The following is a 23,798-nucleotide window of genomic DNA, read 5'->3' on the forward strand; positions in this document are numbered from 1 at the left end:
ACTGAAAGTTGAATGTTAATCTCATTAACAAAATACCTTACCAGCAACACCGCAGTGAGTGTTGGGCAGAATAGCTGGGCACTGCAGCCTGGTCGGGGTGGCATGGGTCACCATCACAGGGTGCCCTCCAGCCCATTGCCAGACCCCTCAGGTCACCCTGAGGCATGATCTGTTCCTGGTGTCTCACAGCATTGCTGCCTGAGCTACCAGGCGGGACTGAGTTTGAGGCACCGTCCTGAACTGAGCCTTCGGTTCACACAAGCCCCAGTCTCCCCTGGGGCAGCTGGTTCAGGAGGACAAAGTGCTCCTGGGGGGACCACTCCAGCCCCACGCTGGGCATGCAGAGCATCCCCTGCAGGAGAAAATCTTCTCAGTGTCCTGGGACCTCACTGGAGAAGAGCAGACATTCCCCACGCTGGGCATTGCAGAGCCTTCCTGCAGGAGGAAGCCTGCTCAGGGTCCCAGGACCTTCCTGGAGAAGAGCAGACATTCCCCACGCTGGGCATTGCAGAGCCCACCTGCAGGAGGAACCCTGCTTAGGCTCCTGGGACCTCCCTGGAGAAGAGCAGACATCCCAGGTGGTCCCAGATCTTTCTCACAAGAAACCTGTCACCCCGGTGAGTACTGGGGTACACACAGACCCTTGGGGAACTGTGGCAATTCCAGATCCAAATTCTATCCAGGAGGGCCCAGCACCCGCTGCTGACACAAAAGGAGCCCATGCTCAGAAAGAAGCCGGGCTCTGTAGAAAGACATGGCACAGAAACAACCCAAGGAGACGCAGACTGGTGGAGGGGGGCGGTGTTTATTTAGAGGACTAAGGGTCCAGCTGGACTTTAGCAGATAATGAATAACAAAGAGCTTTTCAGTGGGAGGGTGAGGTCCACAGGAGAGGCCACAGATCTGGGCATGGCCAAGTGTCTGCTGCCTCCTGGGCCTCCCTGAGCTCCAGCACTGGCCAGGGTGGAGGGCAAGGGAGGGAAGCTCTCCAAGGAAGAAGGGAAGGGCAGGACAGTTTGGCCCCGGCAAGTGGGGTGAGCTTTGTGATGAGCAGCAGAGGAAATGCCTCGCCCCAGGATTCCCAGTGGGGTGATGATGTGGAGCACAGGGTGAGTGGATTTTCAAGGCAAAGACGTGGCATGACCAGCGGAGCTCTGTTTCTGTTTCCAGGGACTGTCATATTTCAGAGAGACACAGCTAAAAACTGCGTCACAGGTCTGGGATACAGGACGGCCTTCACCTGACACCTGGGGCCAAGCATCAGATCTTACACTGGCAGCACACGGGGACGCAGCAGCTGGACTGAGAGCAGCAGGGCTTGCAGCAGCTGGACTGGCAGCAGGATGACCCACAGCCTGAAGAACAGCAGCAGGGCTTACAGCAACTGGACTGGCAGCAGCTACAGGAGCCACAGCCCCCCTTAGATCCCCCACAAGAGCCACAGCTGGAGCAGGAACAGGCTGGCACACAGCAGCACACGGGCTTGCAGCAGCAGACAGGCACACAGCTAGAGCCACAGCCCCCCTTGGACCCCCCACAGGAGTCGCAGCCCCCCTTGGAGCCCCCACAAGAGCCACAGCCCCCCTTGGACCCCCCACAGGAGCCACAGCCCCCCTTGGAGCCCCCACAAGAGCCACAGCCCCCCTTGGACCCCCCACAGGAGCCACAGCCCCCCTTGGAGCCCCCACAAGAACCACAGCCCCCCTTGGAGCCTCCACAGGAGCCACAGCCTCCCTTGGAGCCTCCACAGGAGCCACAGCCCCCCTTGGACCCCCCACAGGAGCCACAGCCCCCCTTGGATCCCCCACAGGAGCCACAGCTGGAGCAGGAACAGGCTGGCACACAGCAGCACACGGGCTTGCAGCAGCAGACGGGCACACAGCAGCTGGAGCCACAGCCCCCACAGCCAGAACCACAGCCCCCACAGCCGGAGCCACAGCCCCCACAGCCGGAGCCACAGCCCCCACAGCCGGAACCACAGCCCCCACAGCCGGAGCCACAGCCCCCACAGCCGGAGCCACAGCCTCCACAGCCGGAGCCACAGCCCCCACAGCCGGAGCCACAGCCCCCACAGCCGGAGCCACAGCCTCCGGAGCAGCCACAGCAGCCCATGGTTCTGGTGGATTGAGGGTGGAGCAGGTAGAGGAGCAGGTGAGAGGCAGGTGGCAGGTGCAGGTGTGGAGCTCCCTGAGCCCCCGGCTCTTTATATTCCTGCCCAGGTGTTTGTACTGATCACATGAATACTTCTGTTGTTGTTTCTGCTGTTTCACATGCACAAGTGTTGTTTATAATCTCTTCACCGTCCTATGAGCCGCCATCAGTTCAAGCCAAGCTCTACTTTCCTTGGTTTCTAAATTTGGCCTCTTCCTCATAGGCGTTTCCCTTTGTTAGAAGACATTGGGCTCCCTCTCCAGCCGGTGTGCTAGGAGCCCGGGAGGCAGTGGTGGCTTGGCTGGCAGGTGGACCATTGTCCTTGGTGCTCAGGGCTCTCCTCACTGATGCAGACCCTCCACCCCCGGGCATTGGTGTTTTTATGTCAACAGTGGTCATTTTGTAAAAAATTAAATTAAATTAAATTTAAATTTAAAAAAATAAGCTGAAAGAAAAGGCTGCCTATAGGTTCCACCGCTTAAAAACTTCCAGTATAAATATTTTGTCAAATTTGTAAAACAAAGTGTTGAAGAGCATGGACTTTAGTGTGGCTCTGGTTCTCCTTTGCCTTTCTTACCTCTTCCTCCTGTGATCAGCTCACTCCTAACGACACAGATTAGACCCTCGTTCCCTTCAGGGAAGCTGAGCTCACAGAGGGAACAGAGGAACAAGACCCTTCCTAATGCTTTCGAGTTTTCCTCAATTAAGTCTTTGTAAAAATTCCACAAATCAACAGATATGCTTCAAATTTACTCTCCTTGAAGGCTACAAAAATTTTGACTAGCCGCCCTCTCTAATGCACTTTTATTTTCCAAAAGATTAATTTAAATTTTGTATTGAGGTAAAATTTACATGGAGTGAAATGCTTTTTTTTTTTTTTTTTTTTTTTTAGACTGAGTATCACTCTGTTGTCCAGGCTGGAGTGCAGCGGCACTATCTCAGCTCACTACAACCTCTGCCTCCCGAGTTCAAGTGATTCTCCTGCCTCAGCGTCCTGAGTAGCTAGGATTACAGGTGTATGCCACCATGTCTGGCTCATTTTTGTATTTTTAGTAGAAATGGGGTTTCATCATGTTGGCCAGGCTGGTCTCGAATGCCTGACCTCAAGTGATCCACCTGCCCCAGCCTCCCAAAGTGTTGGGATTACAAACCTGAGCCACTGCGCCTGGATTGCTTTTTTTTTTTTTTGAGTCAGTGTCTCATTCTGTCGCCCAGGTTGGAGGCAGTGGTGAGATCCTGGCTCACTGCAGCCTTGGCCTCCTGGGCTCTGCACATATTTTGAGTGTACTGTTCCATGAGTTCCGCTAAACACGTACTTGTGTGCCCATCACCCCAACCATGACCAACTGCTCCACCCCCAGAAGGTTCACTTTCACAGCCTTCCCTTCCCACCCATCACTCCAGGCACAGCTCTGCTGACCGGTTCTGCCCGCTGTTGAATGTTGCAGAAATGAAATCATTAAAAATGTACTCTGGTTTCTTTCCGTCACGATGTTATTCTGTGTGTCAATGATTTGCTCTTCTTCTTCTTTTTGTTTTTGAAACAGGGTCTTGCTCTGTCACCCAGGCTGGAGTGCAGCGTGGTGCCCTCATGGCTCACTGCAGCCTCGACCTCCTGGGCTCGGGCGATCCACCTGCCTCAGCCTCCCAAGGTGCCGGAATTACAGGCATGAGCCACCACGCCTGGCCTCATTCTTCTTTTCTAATCACCGCATAGTGTTTCATGTACAAATACTCTCCACTGTGTTCCCCCATTCTCACGTTCATAGATATTTGAATTGTTCGCAGTTTGGGGCTATGATGAATGACACGTAAACATGCCTTCCAGTCCTTCCATACTCAAGTTTTTTGTTTTAATTTTTTGGTTATATAGTGAGGTCCGGCCTTGCTAGACCATAGAGTAGTGTATGTTTAACTTGCTAAGAAACGGACAACTGTCCAAACGCTCAAGCTGTTTTCCCCTCCCCAGTGATGCCTGAGACTGTCAACTGCCCCAGGCCTGTCAGTACCGCCCGTTGGCTTTTCAAATGTGAGGCATTGCATGGGGTACAATCGCATCTCGTGTGGATTTTGTTCTCTGATGACTAATGTTTGCAAGGATCCTTTCTTGCACTTACTTGCCATTTTCACATCTTTCTTGTTAAAAGGTCTTGTTAAAATTGTTTGCCCATTTTATCATAGGGGGTTTTTTTGTCTTTTTGTTATTGAGTTATTGGAACTCTTCATAAATTCGGTATCAAGAATATATGAAGGAAATGCTTTGCCATATGTATGTGTATATATTTACACACGTGTTTTATATACACCTATATATGTGTGAAGGGGGCCAGCCCCTCCACACCTGTGGGTATTTCTCGTCTGGTGGGATGAGACACTGAGAAAAGAAATAAGACACAGAGACAAAGTATAGAGAGAGAACAGGGGGCCCAGGGGACCGGCACTCAGCATATGGAGGACCTGCACTGGCACCGGTCTCTGAGTTCCCTTAGTATTTATTGATTACTATTTTCATTATCTTAGCAAGAGGAATATGGCAGGAGAGACGGGTGATAGTGGGGAGAAGGTCAGCAAGAAAACATGTGAGCAAAGGAATCTGTGCCACAAATAAGTTCAAGAGAAGGTACTACGCCTGGATGTGCACGCAGGCCAGATTTATGCTTCTCTCCACCCAAACATCTCAGTGGAATAAAGAATAACAGAGCAGAGTTGTTGCCAACATGTCTCGCCTCCCACCACAGGGGGCGGTTTTCTCCTATCTCGGAATAGAACAAATGTACAATCAGGTTTTATACCGAGACATTCAGTTCTCAGAGGCGGGCAGGAGACAGAGGCCTTCCTCTTATCTCAACTGGCTTTTCTCTTTTACTAATCCTCCTCAGCACAGACCCTTCACGGGTGTCCGGCTGGAGGACGGTCAGGTCTTTCCCATCCCATGAGGCCGTATCTCAGGCTATCAGGTGGACAATATTGGACAACACCCGGCTTTCCAGGGCAGAGGTCCCTGCGGCTTTCCACAGTGCATTGTGCCCCTGGTTACTTGAGAATGGAGAATGGTGATGACTTTTCCCAAGCATACCGCCTGTAAACATTTTGTTAACACGGCACATCCTGCACAGCCCTAGATCTCTTAAACCTTGATTCCATATAACACATGTTTTTGTGAGCTCAAGGTTGGGGCAAAATTACAGATTAACAGCATCTCAGGGCAAAGCAATTGTTCAGGGTACAGGTCAAAATGGAGTTTCTTATGTCTTCCCTTTCTACACAGACACAGCAACAGTTTGATCTCTCTTTTCTCTACATATGTGTGTATATAATATATGTGTATGTGTAAAATATAATACATAATTTTCCAGTATTTGATTTGCCTTATGATCTGGACTTCTTTTTATAGGGAAACGTTTTTGATTTTGAAGTGCAATTTAACATTTTTTTCTTTGACAGTTAGTGCTTTCTTGTGACCTTTTTGAAAACTCTCTTTCCGCTGGGCATGGTGGCTCACGCCTGTAATCCCAGCACTTTGGGAGGCTGAGGCAGTCGGATCACGAGGTCAGGAGATCGAGACCGTCCTGGTTAACACAGTGAAACCCCATCTCTACTAAAAATAGAAAAAATTACCCAGGCGTGGTGGCCTGCAGTCCCAGCTACTCAGGAGGCTGAGGCAGGAGAATGGTGTGAACCCGGGAGATGGAGCTTGCAGTGAACCGAGATTGCGCCGCTGCACTCCAGCCTGGGTGACAGAGTAAGACTCCTTCTCAAAAAAAAAAAAAAGACAAAAAAAAGAAAACTCTCTTTCCTAGCTTTTCCTCTAGAAGCATTAGAGTTTTGGTTTCTATATTTAGTTCTATGACGGATCTCAAGCTAATTTTTGTGTGTAATGTGAGGTAGGAGTTGAGATCCATTTTTTCACATTTTCATCCCATTGTTTCAGCAGCATTTGATAAAAAGACTGTCGTGGCCAGGCGCAGTGGCTCACGCCTGTAATCCAGGCACTTTGGGAGGCCGAGCAGGGAAGATAATGTGAGGTCAGGAGCTCGAGACCAGCCTGGCCAGCGTGGCGAAACCCCATCTCTACTAAAAATACAAAAATTAGCCGGCCGTGGTGGTGGGCACCTGTAATCCCAGCTACTCAGAAGGCTGAGGCAGGAGGATCGCTTGAACCCAGGGAGTGGAGGTTGCAGTAAGCCAAGATTGTGGCACTGCACTCCAGCCTGGGTGACAAAGCACGACTCCGTCTCAAAACAAACAAACAAACAAACAAACAAAGGTGGTTCTCCTGTAATACCAGCACTTTGGGAGGCCTACATAGGCAAATCACATGAGGTCGTGAGTTCGAGACCAGCCTGACCAACATGGAGACACCCCCATCTCTTCTAAAAATACAAAATTAGCTGGGCGTGGTGGCACATGCCTGTCATCGCAGCTACTCAGGAAGCTGAGGCAGGAGAATCGCTTGGACCTGGGAAGTGGAGGCTGCAGTGAGCCGAGATCATGCCATTGCACTCCAGCCTGGGCAACAGGAGCGAAACTCCATCTCAAAAATAAATAAATAAATAAATAAATAAATAAATAAATAAACCAACCAGCCATCCTTATCCCACTGGAATCACTGATGTTTTTCATGAGAATCAGCCGACACTATGGCGAGTTTTTTCCTGTGTCCTGCTCTGCGGTCTGTATGCTGTGTCTAATGCAAACACGGCGTCACTGTGACATTAGGGGAGATTTTGAGGACAAGTATGGTGAGGCTTCAACTTCATCCTTCTTTTTAAAGATTGCTTTCTTTTTTCAATTCCTTTGCTTTTCCAACGAAATTTTAGAACCAAATTGATCATCTCAACAACAAAAACATAGATGGATATGGAGGTACATAGATGATAGATAGATAGATAGATAGATAGATAGATAGATACATATATAATACATAGATGATTCTGAAGAATTGGACTACGTAATTACAGAGGCTGAGCAGCTCCACAGTCTGCTGTCTGTGAGCTGACGGTGTCCCCTGCTTGCTTCAGGACTGAGTCTGGTTCCCCGATCACTCTGACCAGAGATTCATGCTAAGATGCTCCCTTGGTGGCCACTCCACACCTAGCCAGCATCTCTAGGCTCCATGCAGGGTCTCCCTATGCTCATTATCCAAGATTCCTGGGGGGCGGGAAACCATCAGGTCTTGAAAACATTCACTAGCAGCAGTGGTGCATGCCTGTAGTACCAACTACTCGAGGGACTGAGGCAGGAGGATCCCTTGAGCCCAGGAGTTCAAGACCAGCCTGGGCAACACAGTGAGACTCTACCTCTATTGAAAAAAAAAAAAGAGGAAGAAGAAAGAAAAAAAGAAAATAATCATAAACAAGTAAACAAGCTGACCATGTCATTTATTTATTTATTTATTTGAGACAGGGTCTCACTCTGTCACCCAGGTTGGAGTGTGGTGGTGCAATCATAGCTTGCTGCAGCCTCAACCTCCCAGGCTCAAGAGATTCTTCCACCTCAGCCTCCCCATTAGCTAGAAATGCAGGTGTGCACCACCATGCCCAGCTAATTTTTTTTTATTTTTCTGTAGAGACAGGGTCTTGCTATGTCACCCAGGCTTGTCTTGAATTCCTGAGCTAAAGTGTTCCTTCTTCTTTAACCTCCCAAAGAACTGGGATTACAGGAGTGAGCCACCATGCTCAGCCCAGGCTGACCACTTCTGAAAGTGTTCTCCACTCAAGCAGCTCATTTACTTAATGATATCACTTATTCCCACACACCCCCTCCCAGATCTCTTCCATGTCTTTGGAGAACCAGCTCTCCTAAATAAATTTTCCACAGTCGTATTTACAATGCAAATTGTAAGTAAAATTGCAATGCTTGCAAAAAGAGAAATGTAGGATTCTGTGATGTCGATGAAAGTGACGTTGGAGAACCTCTGGTGGGAGCCAGGCAAGGCCACCGCAGTGAAGATCAGGCAGTTCACCCTGAAAGAGAAGCTGGCCAAGGAGAAAAGATAGGGGCTTCCCAATGGGGTAAGTTGACCTCAAAGACAGGCGTTCGTGAAGGATGAGAAGGAGCTCAGTTGTTTTTGCAATGTGACTCCCTTCAGCATCATTCTGTAATGGTCAACTGTGAAATGAAGGATGTTGCAGCAGGCAATCCTATGATTTTATCAAAAAATTATGCATGAAATATCCAACATTCGATTTTCTCTTTGTTGATTTCATGGAAAGTTACAACTGTGTCCTACATCTTGCTAACTATCACGTGTCATCTGTTCATTGTTAAGGAAGGTTTTGGTTTTCTTTTGCTTTCTCTTCTACCCCCCACACCCCAAGCATAGACAGCATTGGTTCTGTTGGGCCTATTTCCAATGGCTGGCTGGCAGCAGGCTTTTCTCTGGTGCCCGTTACTGAGGTAGGGAGGCCGTCTTTGATCTGCAGGTCACTGGGTCCTTCCTGGGCCAAACACCTCCCCTTCCTCCCTGGAGAAATCTCTTCCTCACATAGCAAGACATGAATTTACCCACGGGAGCCACAGGCCAAGCAAAGAGAACGCCCAGTGAGCCATGGAGGGAGAACTTTCCAGCATCTTCTTCTGGACCCACTGACCCCACAGCAGCCCCTCCTGTCCCACTGGCCAGGCTGGATGCAGCCACCAACTCCCTACCTGCAGTGTGGTCCACCTTCATGGAATCTCATCAAAGTGTACCCTTAAAGAGGGTTCCTTTCATTTCAGCTTGAATTGTCCTTTGCTGCTCAAAGGCCTTCTAAGTGTTATCATTTACCAGGCAGAACTGAGAACTCTGTAGCTCCCCAGATTTCTCCAGGCTTTCTAGAATTTTCCTCCTGGCTGGCAAAACCAGCCGGTTCTTTCGAGCTCACCCTGTTCTTGTGAGGTTTTGATAAATGCAGCCACAACAACCCACGCAGGAGGGGCATTGTGTTTTCTGGACTCTTCCCTCAGGGATACATGATCTGGGACAGTCTTACCAAATACATAATAACTACCTTTCTCGCCTCTGATAACTTTCCTTTCCACCCACCTCCTGACCAATAAACCGAGGTCTCAATGCTGTGTTTTTGTTCTGGTTGGTTTCTGGGTCAGCCAGGATGGACCAGTTACGCTGCCCAAACAAGCCACCCCCACGTTTCAGTGACTTCACACGACACAGGCTTGCTTCTTGTTCACATCGCAGGCCACTGCACGTCAGCTGGTGACTGCTCTGTGCTTCGTCACTCTGGGACTTAGTCGGAAGCAGCAGCCACTGCTTGGAACATTAGTGGTCATGGTAGGAGAAGAAACAGAGAATTCAGAAGACTGCAGCAGGTGCTTCAGACTTCTTCCCACTGACGCAAGCAAATCACATGGTCACACCTGACTTAGAGAGGGCTCATGGAAGGGCCACTCTACCACCTGCCATCTGACCTGTTCCCAGAAGGAGAGGAGAATCAGGATGCCTATAAATAGCGCTAATTACCACCCCGTTCTGTGCTCTGTGTGGCAACACTGCCAGTCCTATAGATAGGTTTTTGGCTAAATGAGCTTAAACTTTTCTTTTTAACTCTAACATATGCATTTAAGGCTATAGATTTTCCACTGATTTGGCTGCATGCAGTAAATCTGGTAGCCCATTATTTCATTACGGGTTACAAAATGGTGAGTTTCTAATTCTATGATTTCTTCTTTATTTATAAACTGGAATACTTCCTCTAATTTTGTTACCATAAGATAAAGTTTGTCTATCAGAGATAGAATAAGTGCCTGATTATTTTCCTTTCCTTAGTCATCTTCAAAATAATGCATTGATTCCTAGAATCCTCTAAAGGCAACTAAGTTTTACAGTTTGCATTGTATCTGTATTATTATTTTTTGTGTATGATTACTCACTCCTAGTTTAAACATATTTGATGTGTATCAGTCCAGTTAAGAAATTGGTGTTCAGATTGTCCTAAGTCTGTCTACAGAGAGTTTCTCCAGGTTTGCCTCTTACCTTTTTTATTTATTTATTTATTTTTTACACAGAGTTTTGCTCTTGTTGCTCAGGCTGAAGTGCAATGGCACCATCTCAGCTCACCGCAATCTTTGCCTCCCAGGTTCAAAGGATTCTCCTGCCTCAGCCTCCCAAGTAGCTGGGATTACAGGCATGCACCACCACACCTGGCTAATTTCTTGTATTTAGTAGAGACAGGGTTTCACCATGTTGGTCAGGCTGGTCTCCAACTCCTGACCTCAAGTGATCCACTCGCCTCAGCCTCCCAATGTGCTGGGATTACAGGCATCAGCCACCTTGCCCGGCTGACTCTTTAGTTCTTTTGATGTGACTGCATTAGTCTTAGTTATTATCTCTGCTTTCTAGGATGACAAGATGTTCTAGATTTACCTTGTTCACTTCCAGCCCATTCACCAGAGAAGCCAGGTTCCAGGGAGATACAATAAATGGCATTTGAAGACAACAGCCTTGGTGCTAGGCGTGTTCACTGCTACAGGATGGCTCATTGTTTCTGAGTCTTTCAGTGGAGAAGGAAACTATTTTTATTTGGATAAAATACATCATGATTTCATATCGATATGTCTAATTCAAATTCAGGATGACAAGGCTTTTACTTAACCTCATCAGTTCCACACCAAAAATTCTAGTTCTGATACCAACCTAATGTATACATTTGCTTTTTCCATACAACATTCACAGCAGGATATCAACCACACTACTGCCGCCACCATGACTTCTAAAAACAGCTTAGGAATTTTATTTTAGTGTTCTTTCTATGCTTAGGACATATCCCACCAATAAATTGCTGTGTTTCCAAATAACTTGAAATAATTCAACTCTATTAATATTGCTTTTTTTTTTTTTTTTTTTTTGGACGGAGTCTTGCTCTGTCGCCCAGGCTGGAGTGCAGTGGTGCAATCTCGACTCACCGCAACCTCCACCTCCCAGGTTCAAGCCATTCTCCTGCCTCAGCCTCCCAAGTAGCTGGGATTACAGGCATGTGCCACCACACTCAGCTAATTTTTATATTTTTAGTAGAGACAGGGTTTCACCATGTTGGCCAGGCAGGTCTCAAACTCCTAACCTCAAATGATCCGCCTGCCTTGGCCTCCCAAAGTGCTAGGATTATAGGCATAAGCCACCAAGCTCAGCCCTTTCAGAATTCTTTTTTTTTTTTTTTTGAGGCGGAGCCTCGCTCTGTCCCCCGGCTAGAGTGCAGTGGCCGGATCTCTGCTCACTGCAAGCTCCGCCTCCCGGATTTACGCCATTCTCCTGCCTCAGCCTCCCGAGTAGCTGGGACTACAGGCGCCTGCCACCTCGCCTGGCTAGTTTTTGTATTTTTAGTAGAGACGAGGTTTCACCGTGTTAGCCAGGATGGTCTCGATCTCCTGACCTCGTGATCTGCCCGTCTCAGCCTCCCAAAGTGCTGGGATTACAGGCTTGAGCCACCACGCCCGGCCCTCAGAATTCTTAAAAGGCAATATTGGCTTGGTGTTAGGAGTGTTTATTTACAGAGGTAACAGGCTGTGTAACAACAAAGGCAATCAGAGTAAGTTGGTTACAAAAACTTCCCGCAGGAAGATGGCAGAGGTCTGGAGCAGGGAAAGGAGGCAAGTCTGAACTCCCCAGTTTTCAGCAGCCTCTTCTGCTTCTGTGGCCCTGGTCTGAGGAACAGTCCTGTCTCCATCAGATCAATAGCTGGAAAGATCTAGGAAAAGAAGGGTTCTGAGGAAAGAGGGGTCAGCCGGGAAGGAGATGAGAGGCAGGGGAGATAGCCAGCCCCATCCTAGCACCTTCCGCCAACATCACCATCAGACCCACACAGTCCGAAATACAAGAACAAGAAAACAATAGCCTTAGCCATAGTAATGACGCCGAACAACAGAGAAGTCAGCAAGATATGTCAGCAAGATACGTGTTTCAGTTTGTCAGCATGGTATTTTTATTAGTTTGCAACTTTTCGTTTAAGATAAAGCAGAGTGTTGGACTTGCAAAGGGACTCGAAGGAAGCCTCTTAAACACCCACCTTATTGCAGGAGGGACGCTCATGCCCAGCTGCTTCCAGCTGGAAAAGACGGGACTGCAAGTGGGTTCAGGAGCTCAGGCCTCTGAATAGACAAGCAAAGGCGAGGCTAGCAGGCAAGGGGTGATTCAACTGCAGTTGCAGTTGACTTGGGAAGAGAATTTGTTAGGAGAGACAATGGACATTAATTAGGGTGGAGTCTCCTTAGGAAAAGGCAGCCAGATATGGCTTCATCTTGTAGTGAGGAATGGACTCTGGGTAGTGGTTTGGGGCTCAACGATGAAGGACAGGTCACAGCTTCAGAATCTGGGGTTAGCAGGACTCACATGAGGCCTGAGTCCAGAGCCTCAGATCTTGCACTGGCAGCACATGGGGACACAGCAGCTAGACTGGGAGCAGCAGGGCTTGCAGCAGCTGGACTGGCAGCAGGATGACCCACAGCCTGAGGAGCAGCAGGGCTTACAGCAGCTAGACTGGGAGCAGCAGGGTTTGCAGCAGCTGGACTGGCAGCAGGATGACCCACAGCCTGAGGAGCAGCAGCAGGGCTTACAGCAGCTGGACTGGGAGCAGGATGACCCACAGCCTGAGGAGCAGCAGGGTTTGCAGCAGCTGGACTGGCAGCAGGATGACCCACAGCCTGAGGAGCAGCAGGGCTTACAGCAACTGCGCTGGGAGCAACCACAAGAACCACAGACCCCCTTAGAACCCCCACAAGAGCCACAGCCCCCCTTGGAGCCCCCACAGGAGCCACAGCCGGAACAGGAACAGGCTGGCACACAGCAGCACACAGGCTTGCAGCAGCAGACGGGCACACAGCAGCTGGAGCCACAGCTCCCACAGCGGGAGCCACAGCCCCCACAGCCGGAGCCACAGCCCCCACAGCTGGAGCCACAGCCCCCACAGCCAGAGCCACAGCCCCTACAGCCGGAGCCACAGCCCCCACAGCCGGAGCCACAGCCTCCAGAGCAGCCACAGCTTCCACAGCTGGAGTCACAGCCTCTAGAGCAGCCACAGCAGCCCATGGTTCTGGTGGATTGAGGGTGGAGCAGGTAGAGGAGCAGATGAGAGGGAGGTGCAGGTGTGGAGCTCCCTGAGCCTGGGCTCTTTATATACCTGTCCAGAGGTCAGGCATGATACAGGGTCTCTTCCTTGTGACTGTTTACACTATTTTTCCAGAGCTCTGTTTTTTTCCTCTTTGCTAGTGACTTCCTCCTGGCTCAGTTGAGCATCTGCTTTCTTTGTGTGCTAAATTTGTCTTTTTTCCCATTTGTTTTGGCCCCTACAATTAATACCTCAGCTCCAGGCTGTCTGGTGCTTCCTGCAAAGCCCCAGGGTGCTGGTCACCCGCTCTCTGCTGACCACATGTGACCAATGGGCAACAGCCTCTGCCCAAGTGCTCTCATCTTTCCTGTGTTGACTCCCTCAGATAATATTAATTTTATGTTTTTAGATTTCAAAAGTTATCCATGGTCTTTATATTTTACTCATGCCAGTCTCAGTTTCGCATTGTTCTAAAGAAATACTGGAGGCTGGGTAATTTACAAAGGAAAGAGGTTAGATTGGCTCATGGCTCTGCAGGCTGCACAAGCATGGCACCCACCTCTGCTCGGCTTCTGGGGAGGCCCTCAGGGAGCTTTTCCTCACGGCGGAAGGTGAAGCAGGGGCAGGCACGCCACATGGTGAGAGTGGGAGGAAGGGGTGAGGAGGGGCCACACACTTGTGAACCAGATCTGAGTGAACGCACTCATTGCCAAGGGGATGGCACTAAAGCCAGTCATGAAGGATCCACCCGCATGACCCAAACACCTCCCCGCAGGCCCCTCCTTCAACACTGGGGATTACATTTCGACAAGAGATTTGGAGGGGACATCCCAACTATATCATTATACCCCTGACCCCTCAATCTCATGTCCTCGCGTTGCAAAATAGAATCATCTCTTCCCAACAGTCCTTCCAATGTCTTGACTGATTCCAACATCGAGTCCAAAGTCCAAAGTCCAAGCTCCTTCCACCTATGAACCTGTGAAAACCAAAACACATTATTTACTTTCAAGATACAATGAGGGTAGAGGCACTGGGTAAACATTCCCATTCCAAAAGGGAAAAATCAGCCAAAAGGAGGGGGCTACAGACCCCACACATGTCTGCAATCCAGCAGGGCAGCCATTAAATCTTAAAGCTCCAGAGTAATGTCCTTGGACTCCCTGTCCCACATCCAGGGTACACTCGGGTGAGTGGTGGGCTCCTAAGGTCTTGAGGAACTCCACCCTCGTGACTTTGCAGGGCTCACCCCCCCGCAGCTACTCTCATGGGTTGGAGTTGGGTGTCTTCAGCTTCTCCATGCTCAAGATGTAAGCTGCCAGTGGCTCTACCATTCTGGGGCCTGGAGGATGGTGTCCTCCTTCCCACAGCTCAATTAATCAGCGCCCAGTGGGGACTCTATGTGGGCCTCCTGCCCCATATTTCCCCTCTACACTGCCCTAGTATATATCCTCTGTGTGGGCTCTGCCCCTGTATCAGGCTTTTGCCTGAGTGCCCAGGCTTTCTCATAAATCCTCTGCAATCTAGGTAGAGGATCGCAAGCCTCCTTCACTCTTGCACTCTACACATCTACAGGCTTAACACCACATGGGAGCTACCAAGGCTTATGGCTTGCATCCTCTGAAGCCAGAGTTATATTTGGGGTCTTTTGAGCTGAGGCTGGAGCTGGAGCAGCCTATGTGTGGGGAGCAGTGCAGGGCAGTGAAGGCCTGGGCTGAGCCCCTGAAACCATGCAGTCCTCCTAGGCCTCTAGGTCAGTGATGAGAGGGGCTGTCTCAAACATCTTTGAAATGCATCTGAAGTCTTTTCCCATTGTGTTGGCTATTAGCACTTGGGTTGTGTTTTGTTTGTTTGTCATGCTAATATCTCTAGCAGGTGGTCGCTCTGTAGCCTGCTTGGATTCCTCTCCTGATAATGCTTTTTCATTCTCTGCCACATGGCCATGCTGCAGACTTTCCAAACTTTTACACTTTGATTCCCTTTTAAATATGAATTCCAACTTTAATTCATGTATGTGCTCTTGCATGTGAGAATACGACGTTAGATTCAGTCAGGCCACAACTTGAATGTTGTGCTGCTTAGAAATTTCTTCCACCAGATATCCTAAGTCACCACTCGTAAGTAGAAAGCTTCAGAGCCCCCTAGGGCATGAAACACAATACAGTCAAGCTCACTGTCAAGGCACAACACATGAGACCTTTGTTTTAGTTTTCTGTAAGTTCCTCATTTCCCTGAGACCTCATCAGGCTGGACTTCATGGTTCTTATCACTGTAATTATTTTGGACACAACCATTTAACCAGTCTCAAAGGAGTTCCAACCTTTTCCTCATCTTTCTTTCTTCTTCTGAGCCCTCCAAAATCTTCCAGTCTCTGGCCATTATCCAGTTCCAAAGTCACCTCCACATTTTCATGTGTCTTTATAGCAACATCTCACTCCTGGTACAATTTTCTGTATTAGGCTCTTTTTTGTGTTGCTATAAAGAAATACCTGAGACTGGGTAATTTATAAAGAAAAAAGGTTTAATTGGCTCATGGTTCTGCAAGTTGTGCAAGCATGGCACCAACATCTGCTCAGCTTCTGGTGAGGCCCTCAGGGGGCTTTTACTCATGGTGGAAAGCAAAGCGGGAGCAGGCATGCCACATGGTGACAGCTGAGAAAGACAGAGCCGGTGGAGGGACAGGTGCCACACATTTGTTTGTTTTTTTTGAGATGGAGTTTTGCTCTTGTTGTCCAGGCTGGAGTACAATGGCATGATCTCGGCTCACCGCAACCTCTGCTTCCCGGATTCAAGTGATTCTCCTGCCTCAGCCTCCCGGATAGCTGGGATTACAGGCATGTGCCACCACGCCTGGCTAATTTTGTGTTTTTAGTAGAGACAGGGTTTCTCCCTGTTAGTCAGGCTGGTCTCGAACTCCTGACCTCAGGTGATCTGCCTGCCTCAGCCTCCCAAAGTGTTGAGATTACAGGCATAAGCCACCATGCCCAGTCAGTGCCACGCATTTTTAAACAACCAGATCTTGCTTGAACTTCCTCATCACCAAGGAGATGGTGCTAAACCATTCGTGAAAAATCTATACCCATGATCCAAACACCTCCCAGCAGGCCTCACCAACATAAGATTTGGAGGAGGCATCCAAACTATTTTACTGGGGATCACTTTTTTTTTTTTTTTTTTTTTTAGGTAAGTCTTCCTCTGTCACCTGGGTTGGATTACAGTGACGTGATCACAGCTTATTCCAGCTTCAAACTTCTGGGCTTAAGGAATCTTCCCACCTTGGCCTCCTAGGTAGCTGGGAATATAGGCGTGTGTCACCATACCCAGCTAACTTTTAAACTTTTTGTAGAGATGGGGGTCTTGCCATGTTGCTCTGGCTGGTCTTCAACTCCTGGCCTCCAGTGATCCTCCTGCCTTGGCCTCCCAAAGTGCTGGGATTGCAGGTGTGAGCCAGTGCACCCAGACAATATCCTTTCCTTTCCTATCCAAATAAGAATAATCTATCCTCATCTTGATGTTTGTGGGGAATCTTTTCCCCTACTCAATTATTTCTGAAAATCTCACAAGTCTCTCTGCTGTTGTTTTCTCTCTTTCTCAGACAGAGCATTCACTCCTCTTAGGCTGCTTCTTCCAGCTTCTCAGTTGGGTTCCTTGCTCAGTTGTACTGCATGTGGGGAAAGAGGTTCCTTTGTGCCATGGTCTGCATGTGTTCCCCAAAATTCATGTATTGGAAACTTCACCCCCAATGCAAGAGTGTTGGGAGGTTGGGCCTAACCAAAGGTACTTGGAATGAGTTAGTGCTGCATGCAAGAAGGACTTGAGGGAGGGCATTCATCCTTTTCTGTGCCATGTGAGGACAGCATATTCATGCTCTCCTGCCCTTCTGCTTTCCAATATGTGAAGACACAGTAAGAAGGCCCACACCAGATACCAGCACCTTGATCTTGGACTTCCTAGCCTTCAGGACTATGAGAAAGTACATTTCTGTTCTTTATCAATTACCCAGGTCAAGTATTTTTCTTATAGCAGCAATAACGCACTGAGGCACTCTAGTCACCAAACCACTACTTATATGAGGCTACTTTCTTTGTTTAAGGGATGCATGCTAAACCCTGAGGAGAGCATAAGGGGGCACATTACTGAAAAGAAACTGAAGTCTGCTTACCAGATGTGTCTGCTCCTCACATCTCCTGGCCATGCTCTTGGGCATTGTTTCACCAGTGTATTCACCTAAGAACACAGCAGCATGTCCCCAGCATACTCGCCCAAGAATACAGCAACATGTCACCAGTGTACACACCCAAGCATACAGCATCATGTCACCAGTGTACTCACCCCAGCATACAGCAACATGTCACCAGCATTCTTATCCAAGAATACAGCAACATGTCCCCAGTGTACTCACCCAAGAATACAGCATCATGTCACCAACGTACTCACCTGCAGAAATCCTTGAGGAGATGGTCTACCGAGATAAGAATCAGAAGAGCCCTCAAGAGGTGACTGAACTCTGTTGAAAACAGAGGCTGTGGTGTGCAGTTTCCAAGTAGTTCACCTAAGACAAAGTGATAGAGACATGTTGAACATAAAAAGGGTGATGGATAACAGCAAAACATAAATAAAAAAAATAAAATAAATAGAAAGGAAAAGAAAAGAACAGACAGCAGCAAGTTGGCAGCTGGGATTTAGGGTCAAAGCACCAAACACCAAACAGGCTGAGGGCAGTGGCTCATGCCTGAATCTTAGAGTGCCTGTAATCCAGGGAGGCCAAGGCAGGAGGATCACTTGAGCCCAGGAGTTCAAGACCAGCTTTGGCAACATAGGAAGACATCGTCTCTAGAAAAAAAAAATTGTTTTAAATTAGCCAGGCATACTGGCGCACACCTGTAGTTGCAGCTACTCAGGAGGCTTAGGTGGGAAAATCATTGAGCCTGGGAAATGGAGTCTGTAGTGAGCCACGAAATAAAAATTAAAACATATCATAAAAATAAAAGAAAATGGAGGGAGAGTTAAAGATCTCACTTTCAGAATTGGGGACATCTTTAGACACAAAAAATGTAGGGATAGAAAGGAATTGAGTAAGAAAACTGACAAGTCCAAGCATTCAGTTTGGGAACTGGTCCCAGAAGATGGACAATGTCTTCCTGTCACCACCAGCCTATCCCACTCCGTCTTCTCCAGAGCCTCCGTCTCTGTTTCCGTTATATGCAGGCTGGTATGCCTTGCCAATCTCTTCCCAATTTCTTCTTGATTTTAGCTTCTGGCTTGTGACTACTTTTTCCAACACAATTTCCAGGTTAATTCTCAGTGATTTCCGTACACAAGTAAATGAACCTTCCCCACTCCTCACCCCTGTGGTGATATCTGTGACCATGTTCTCAGCAGGGCACCCCACCGGGCTCTGTCCCATGCACCCCGCTTCCAGCCACCCTCCTCTTCCTAGCTCTCTTTCTCCAATGCTTCGATCTCACCAGAACTCTCAGTCCAATGAGCACAACCATGGCTTCACCACTCCCCAACCTCTCTGATACCTCTTCTTTTTTTGGTAACAGCTTTGTTAAAATACAATTTATATGCCACACAATTTGCCCACTTAAGGCATACAATTCAATGCTTTTAGTGTATTCACAGTGCTGTGCACCCATCACCATCACCAGTTACAGAACGTTTCATCGCCTCAGAAGCAAAGCTCACACTCTTGAGTACCCCCAACTCACTCCCCCCCAGGACGGTTCTCCAGGCGGTTTCAGACCTGGGCAGCTCTCCCGGTGTCTTACTTGTGGTTCTCAGGCCAAGGTCAAGACCCCTGACTTAGTTCCTTTTCCTTGGCTAATCTGATCTCTGCACTGGGAGCTGTGCCATTCCGGGCAAGTGATTCATACTTAATCCCTCTGTGCCTGTGACACGAAAAACACGCAGCTGCCTTGAGGATTAAATGAGTTAAAGTCATATTATCAAGAAGTGCCGGAAACGTCTCCAGCAGCGACCCGGCAAAACAGGCACAATCTCCTTCTCTGCCACACCCAGTTCCAGCCCACCCTGGCTGCAGTGCTTAGGGGCCCAGGGAATCCTGTGTGACAGGCTAAAGCGTGTGCCCTACCCTGCGTGGAAGGCCTGGTCCCCAGGCCCTCAGGACGGGGCCTGATTTGAAGGTGGGGCCATTGAACAGGTCATTCAGTTTCAGTGAAGTCCCCGGGGTGGGCCTGATCCCCACTCACTGGGGTCCCCATGGGGAGGAGACACAGACCCACACAGGGCGGCCCGCGGGGGCGCAGGAGACACCCGCCCCCAGCCAGGGAGGGGCCTGGGAAGGAACCAAACCCCGAGACTCCCTGACCCCAGGCCTCCACCCCCAGAACAGAGGAAACCAACGTCTGTGGCTGAAGCCTTGGAGCCGCCCCGTCTGTGCCGCCCTGAGACTGTGGCCCCGAAAGCTCCTCTCCCCGGCCACAGAGCTGAGGGTCCGACAGCGGTCCCAGGAGCCCCCAGAGCCGCGACCCCACCGTGAGGGGAGGGGAGGGAGTCAGGCCCCGCAGCGTCCCCGGGAGGAGGGAGACGAGGCCCGGAGGAGGCTGCAGGCCGGGGCTCCAGGGCGGTGCTGGGCAGGTTCCAGTGCCGGGGGGTTCCCAGAACGGCCGGGGGGTGGGCGGACAGGCGGAGCCTTCGTGGGTTACCCCCTAAAAACCAGCCCACGCTCCGCTTCTCGGGAACCCTCCCCACGGAAGCAGCCCTGAGACGGGGGGGGGGGGGGGCCTGCCCTGTGCCAACCCCAAGGGAAGCCCCCAGGAGTGACTCTGATGATGAGCCGGGTCCATCAGGGGACGCCCCCCACCCCTCCCCCAGACAGACACTGAGACCCAGATGGCCACCCGGTTCCTCATTCATTCATTCACTCATTCATTCCCCGCCGGCGGACCCCAGGGACCGCGCAGTCCCTGGAGATCCAGAGGAAAAGGAGAAACCCAGGCTGCCCCGGGGGCTTCAGGCTGGCACAGGGAGGGGGAGGACGTGGGCCCTGCCCAGGTGGATGCTCCGAGGAACCGGCCGCAGGAGGCACCGCCAAGCAGGTAAAGTGGACGGGGCGGTTCTGAGAGCCCAGGGGTCTTTCTCTTGCTGCCCCCAGGAGCGTCTTCTGTCCCATTCTCTTAAACTTTCTACAGACTCCGCTTCCTGTTTAGTGATTTTCCTTTATAAGGGTGACAGTGAAAATCAGAGTCCTCCTCCTGGCGAGGAAGGGCCTGTGTGGTTCTCACTGCTTGCTGTGCCACTGCTTTTGGGAACATGCTTGCACCTGCCTATGTTTGAGGATCTCTATGCGACATGTTTTCTAATTTCCCTTTTCGCATTGTGTCTGAAATGTGCGAGAGGCCTGGTGATGGTGTTTGGTTCAGAAATCCCAGAAGTCCTGTAAACAGATGTTGTGTGTTCTGCTTTATGATTTCGATTCCTAGAGAGGTTTCAAATGGGAGTCTACAGAAATTTATACTCAGTAATTTTCTCCGAACACTAAGCATCTGCCCAAATATAAGATAATCTAGTTATTTTACTTCAAAATGTTATTTTTTTTTTAGTGTGAACTGAGGTTGGTCATTGAAACTCTATATTCCCCAATGCCCAACTGTAACACAGTTATAATATTATCATTTAACAATTTTATCTTTTTCAGATAATACATGTTTACATTGACATGTTTATAAAGAAAAGTAGGGCCTGTGGTATTTTTAATGCCGTTTTGCTAATGTACTCAGTATTATTTTATAGATTAGATTCATAAAGTGTATTCATCTGTGTCTAGTAAGTGGGTAACTTTTATTTATTTATTTTTTTCAGCTATGTCTTCTCATATCACCAAGACCTTTTGCCAGAGCAGGGCATACAAGATGCATTCCCAAAATCAATATGGAGAGGATGTGGAAATCGTGGCCTTGACAGTTTCCACTGGAGGAAAGACTGGGGAAATGTAGATGAGTGTAAATTGCAGAAAGAAGATTATAATGGACTTAAGAAATGTTCACCAACTACCCATAGCAAAATCTTTCGATGTAATAAATGTGTTAAATCTTTAATAATTCTTCAAATTTAAATAGACATAATTCACGCTGGACAGAAGCCTTTTAAATGCAAAGAATGTGGTAAATCCTTTCAAATGTTCTCATTCTTAACTGAACATCAGAAATTCACACTGGAAAAAAATTCCACAAGATGTAAGGACTGTGGCAAAACCTTTAACCACTGCTCACACTTTACTGAACATGAGAACATTTGCACTAGAGAGAAACCTTACAAATGTCAAGAATGTGACAACGTTTTAAAAACTTGCTCAGTCCTTCCTAAGAACAGAATTTACACTGCAGGGGAACATTACAAATGTGAAGAATTTGGCAAAGCCTTCAAACAGCTCTCCCACCTTACTGGTCATCAGGAACATGGTGCTGTGGAAAAATTCCACAAATGTGAAGAGCATGACAGTGTCTTTCTCTCTTGCTCAAGGCTTTCTAATCGTGAGATGATTCTTGCTGGAGAGAAGCTCTCCAAATGTGAAACACTGCACAAGTCCAAGTCTTTCCAAACATCAGAGATGTGAGATCGGAGGGAAACCTTTCAAATGTGAGGAATGTGACAGCATCTTCAAATGGTTCTCAGACCTTACTAAACCTAAGAGAATTCACGCTGGTGAGAAACCATACAAATGTGAAGAATGTGGGAAAGCCTATACGCAGTCCTCACACCTCAGTGAACACAGGAGGATTCACACCGGAGAGAAACCCTACCAGTGTGAAGAATGTGGGAAAGTCTTCAGAACTTGCTCAAGCCTTTCTAATCACAAGAGAACTCATTCTGAAGAAAAACCCTACACGTGTGAAGAATGTGGCAACATCTTTAAGTAGTTATCAGACCTCACTAAGCATAAGAAAACCCATACTAGAGAGAAACCCTACAAATGTGATGAATGTGGAAAGAACTGTACCCAGTCATCCAACCTTATTGTACATAAGAGAATTCATACTGGGAAGAAATCTTACAAATGCGAAGAATGTGGCAGAGTCTTTATGTGGTTCTCAGATATTATCAAACATAAGAAAACCCATACTGGAGAGAAACCCTACAAATGTGAAGAATGTGGAAAGAACTTTACCCAGTCCTCAAACCTTATTGTACATAAGAGAATTCATACTGGAGAGAAACCCTACAAGTGTGAAGAATGTGGCAAAGCCTTCACCCAGTTCTCACACCTGACTGTACATGAAAGCATTCATACTTGAGAAAAAAAATAAACAAATACAAAAATAGGCAAAGCTGTTAGTGTCTGCTTGCATCTTACTTTACATCACAGTTCAGACTTAATAAAGTTATTATAAATGTAATGACTGTTGAAAGACCTTTCATGAAATATAAGTTTCCAGAGGACTTATGAGTATTTCTTCTGGAAAAAAAATTAGAAATATGTTTTATACTAGATGGAAGCCTTGCATCAGCTGCTTAAACTTTATTCAAATTCAGAGAATTTGTATTGTAGAGAAATCCTACAAGTGTCATAAATGTGGAATAACATTTGTTCAGAAACTGTAGCTTAGAAAACACCAGAGTTCATACTAAAAGATATTTCACAAATGCAGTAAATGGAAAAAATAAGCAAAATCAAGTCTACGGAAACACTGGAGGATTCAAGAGAGAAAGGAATAGGGCACGGACACATTCAGAAAAGATGCCGAATCAGAGTGTTGAGTCTACAGACTCATCTAGACTTAAAACAGATCATTCATTAGCTGGGTGTGTGCACCTGTAATTCCAGCTACTCCAGAGGCTGAGGCCTGGGAGGTGGAAGTTGCAGTGAGCCAAGATCGTACCACTGCACTCCAGCCTGAGTGACAGAGCTAGACTCTGTCTCCAAAAAAAAAGGAGATTGATTTTCAGTAGTTATAATTACATTCTAAATGTACTTTTTTGCATTGAAAGAATGTTAAGTGTTTTGAAAAGTGAATATTGATGTAATTCAACTCTCAACTGATGCTATGTCTTCATTTCTAGTTCTGATGTGAAAACACACCGTCAATTCTTATTGTTGCATCAGAAATATGAGAAATCCCTTTACATTAGTGTGCATCACTGATACACTTGTCCCTGAAAGGCGAAAGGCTCTGAAATGTCAGATGCATGAATAACATCTTGATCAAGAGGCTCTTTGTGGTTGTCTTACATACTTGTAAGTGGTTCATGAGGTAGGAAGATTCTTCTGCATTATTGGAAGAGGGAACCATTTTGAATTTTATAAATCATTGGTTTTACCAGTATTTCATGAAGATAATATAGCATAAATTTTTAAATGTTTTATAAGATTCTGTGTGAACTTAGTTTTTAATTAAACACAATTGTGTTAAATGTGTTAAGTTCATGAAATAAAGTGTTATCCTACCAAAAACCAATTCCGTCTTACTCAAGGGTGTTGATAACAGGTGGTAACAATATGCTATTGGGTGGCATAGTGGAACAGCATCTCCAGTGATCTCTATTCCCAGTGACTTTTTGACTGCAAGTAATTTGAAGAATATTGTTCCCATAGTTTTTTATACTTTTTTTGTAACTACAGTCACCATTATTGCTATAATAAAG

At 47.8% G+C, this 23,798-nt stretch overlaps 2 protein-coding genes and 1 pseudogene across 3 annotated transcripts; 1 reads left to right on the top strand and 2 right to left on the bottom strand.

Annotated features, from left to right (window-relative positions):
* Positions 1–786: 786 nt before the first annotated feature.
* LOC117080332 (keratin-associated protein 5-1-like) lies at positions 787–2,141 on the bottom strand. Its single transcript, XM_033205309.1, has one exon. It carries the CDS (start codon positions 2,110–2,112, stop codon positions 1,261–1,263), a length of 852 nt encoding a protein of 283 aa, XP_033061200.1. The 5' UTR covers positions 2,113–2,141; the 3' UTR covers positions 787–1,260.
* A 9,899-nt stretch (positions 2,142–12,040) lies between these two features.
* On the bottom strand, positions 12,041–13,250 carry LOC117081707 (keratin-associated protein 5-8-like). The gene has a single exon (XM_033207977.1). It carries the CDS (start codon positions 13,169–13,171, stop codon positions 12,497–12,499), a length of 675 nt encoding a protein of 224 aa, XP_033063868.1. The 5' UTR covers positions 13,172–13,250; the 3' UTR covers positions 12,041–12,496.
* A 7,769-nt stretch (positions 13,251–21,019) lies between these two features.
* LOC117081706 lies at positions 21,020–22,823 on the top strand (annotated as a pseudogene). Its single transcript, XR_004436246.1, has one exon. The product of XR_004436246.1 is annotated as a zinc finger protein 195-like (transcript).
* Positions 22,824–23,798: the final 975 nt, after the last annotated feature.

This window comes from Trachypithecus francoisi, unplaced genomic scaffold (assembly GCF_009764315.1).
Source record: "Trachypithecus francoisi isolate TF-2019V2 unplaced genomic scaffold, Tfra_2.0 Lachesis_group8, whole genome shotgun sequence".
Classification (NCBI taxonomy): Eukaryota; Metazoa; Chordata; class Mammalia; order Primates; family Cercopithecidae; genus Trachypithecus; species Trachypithecus francoisi.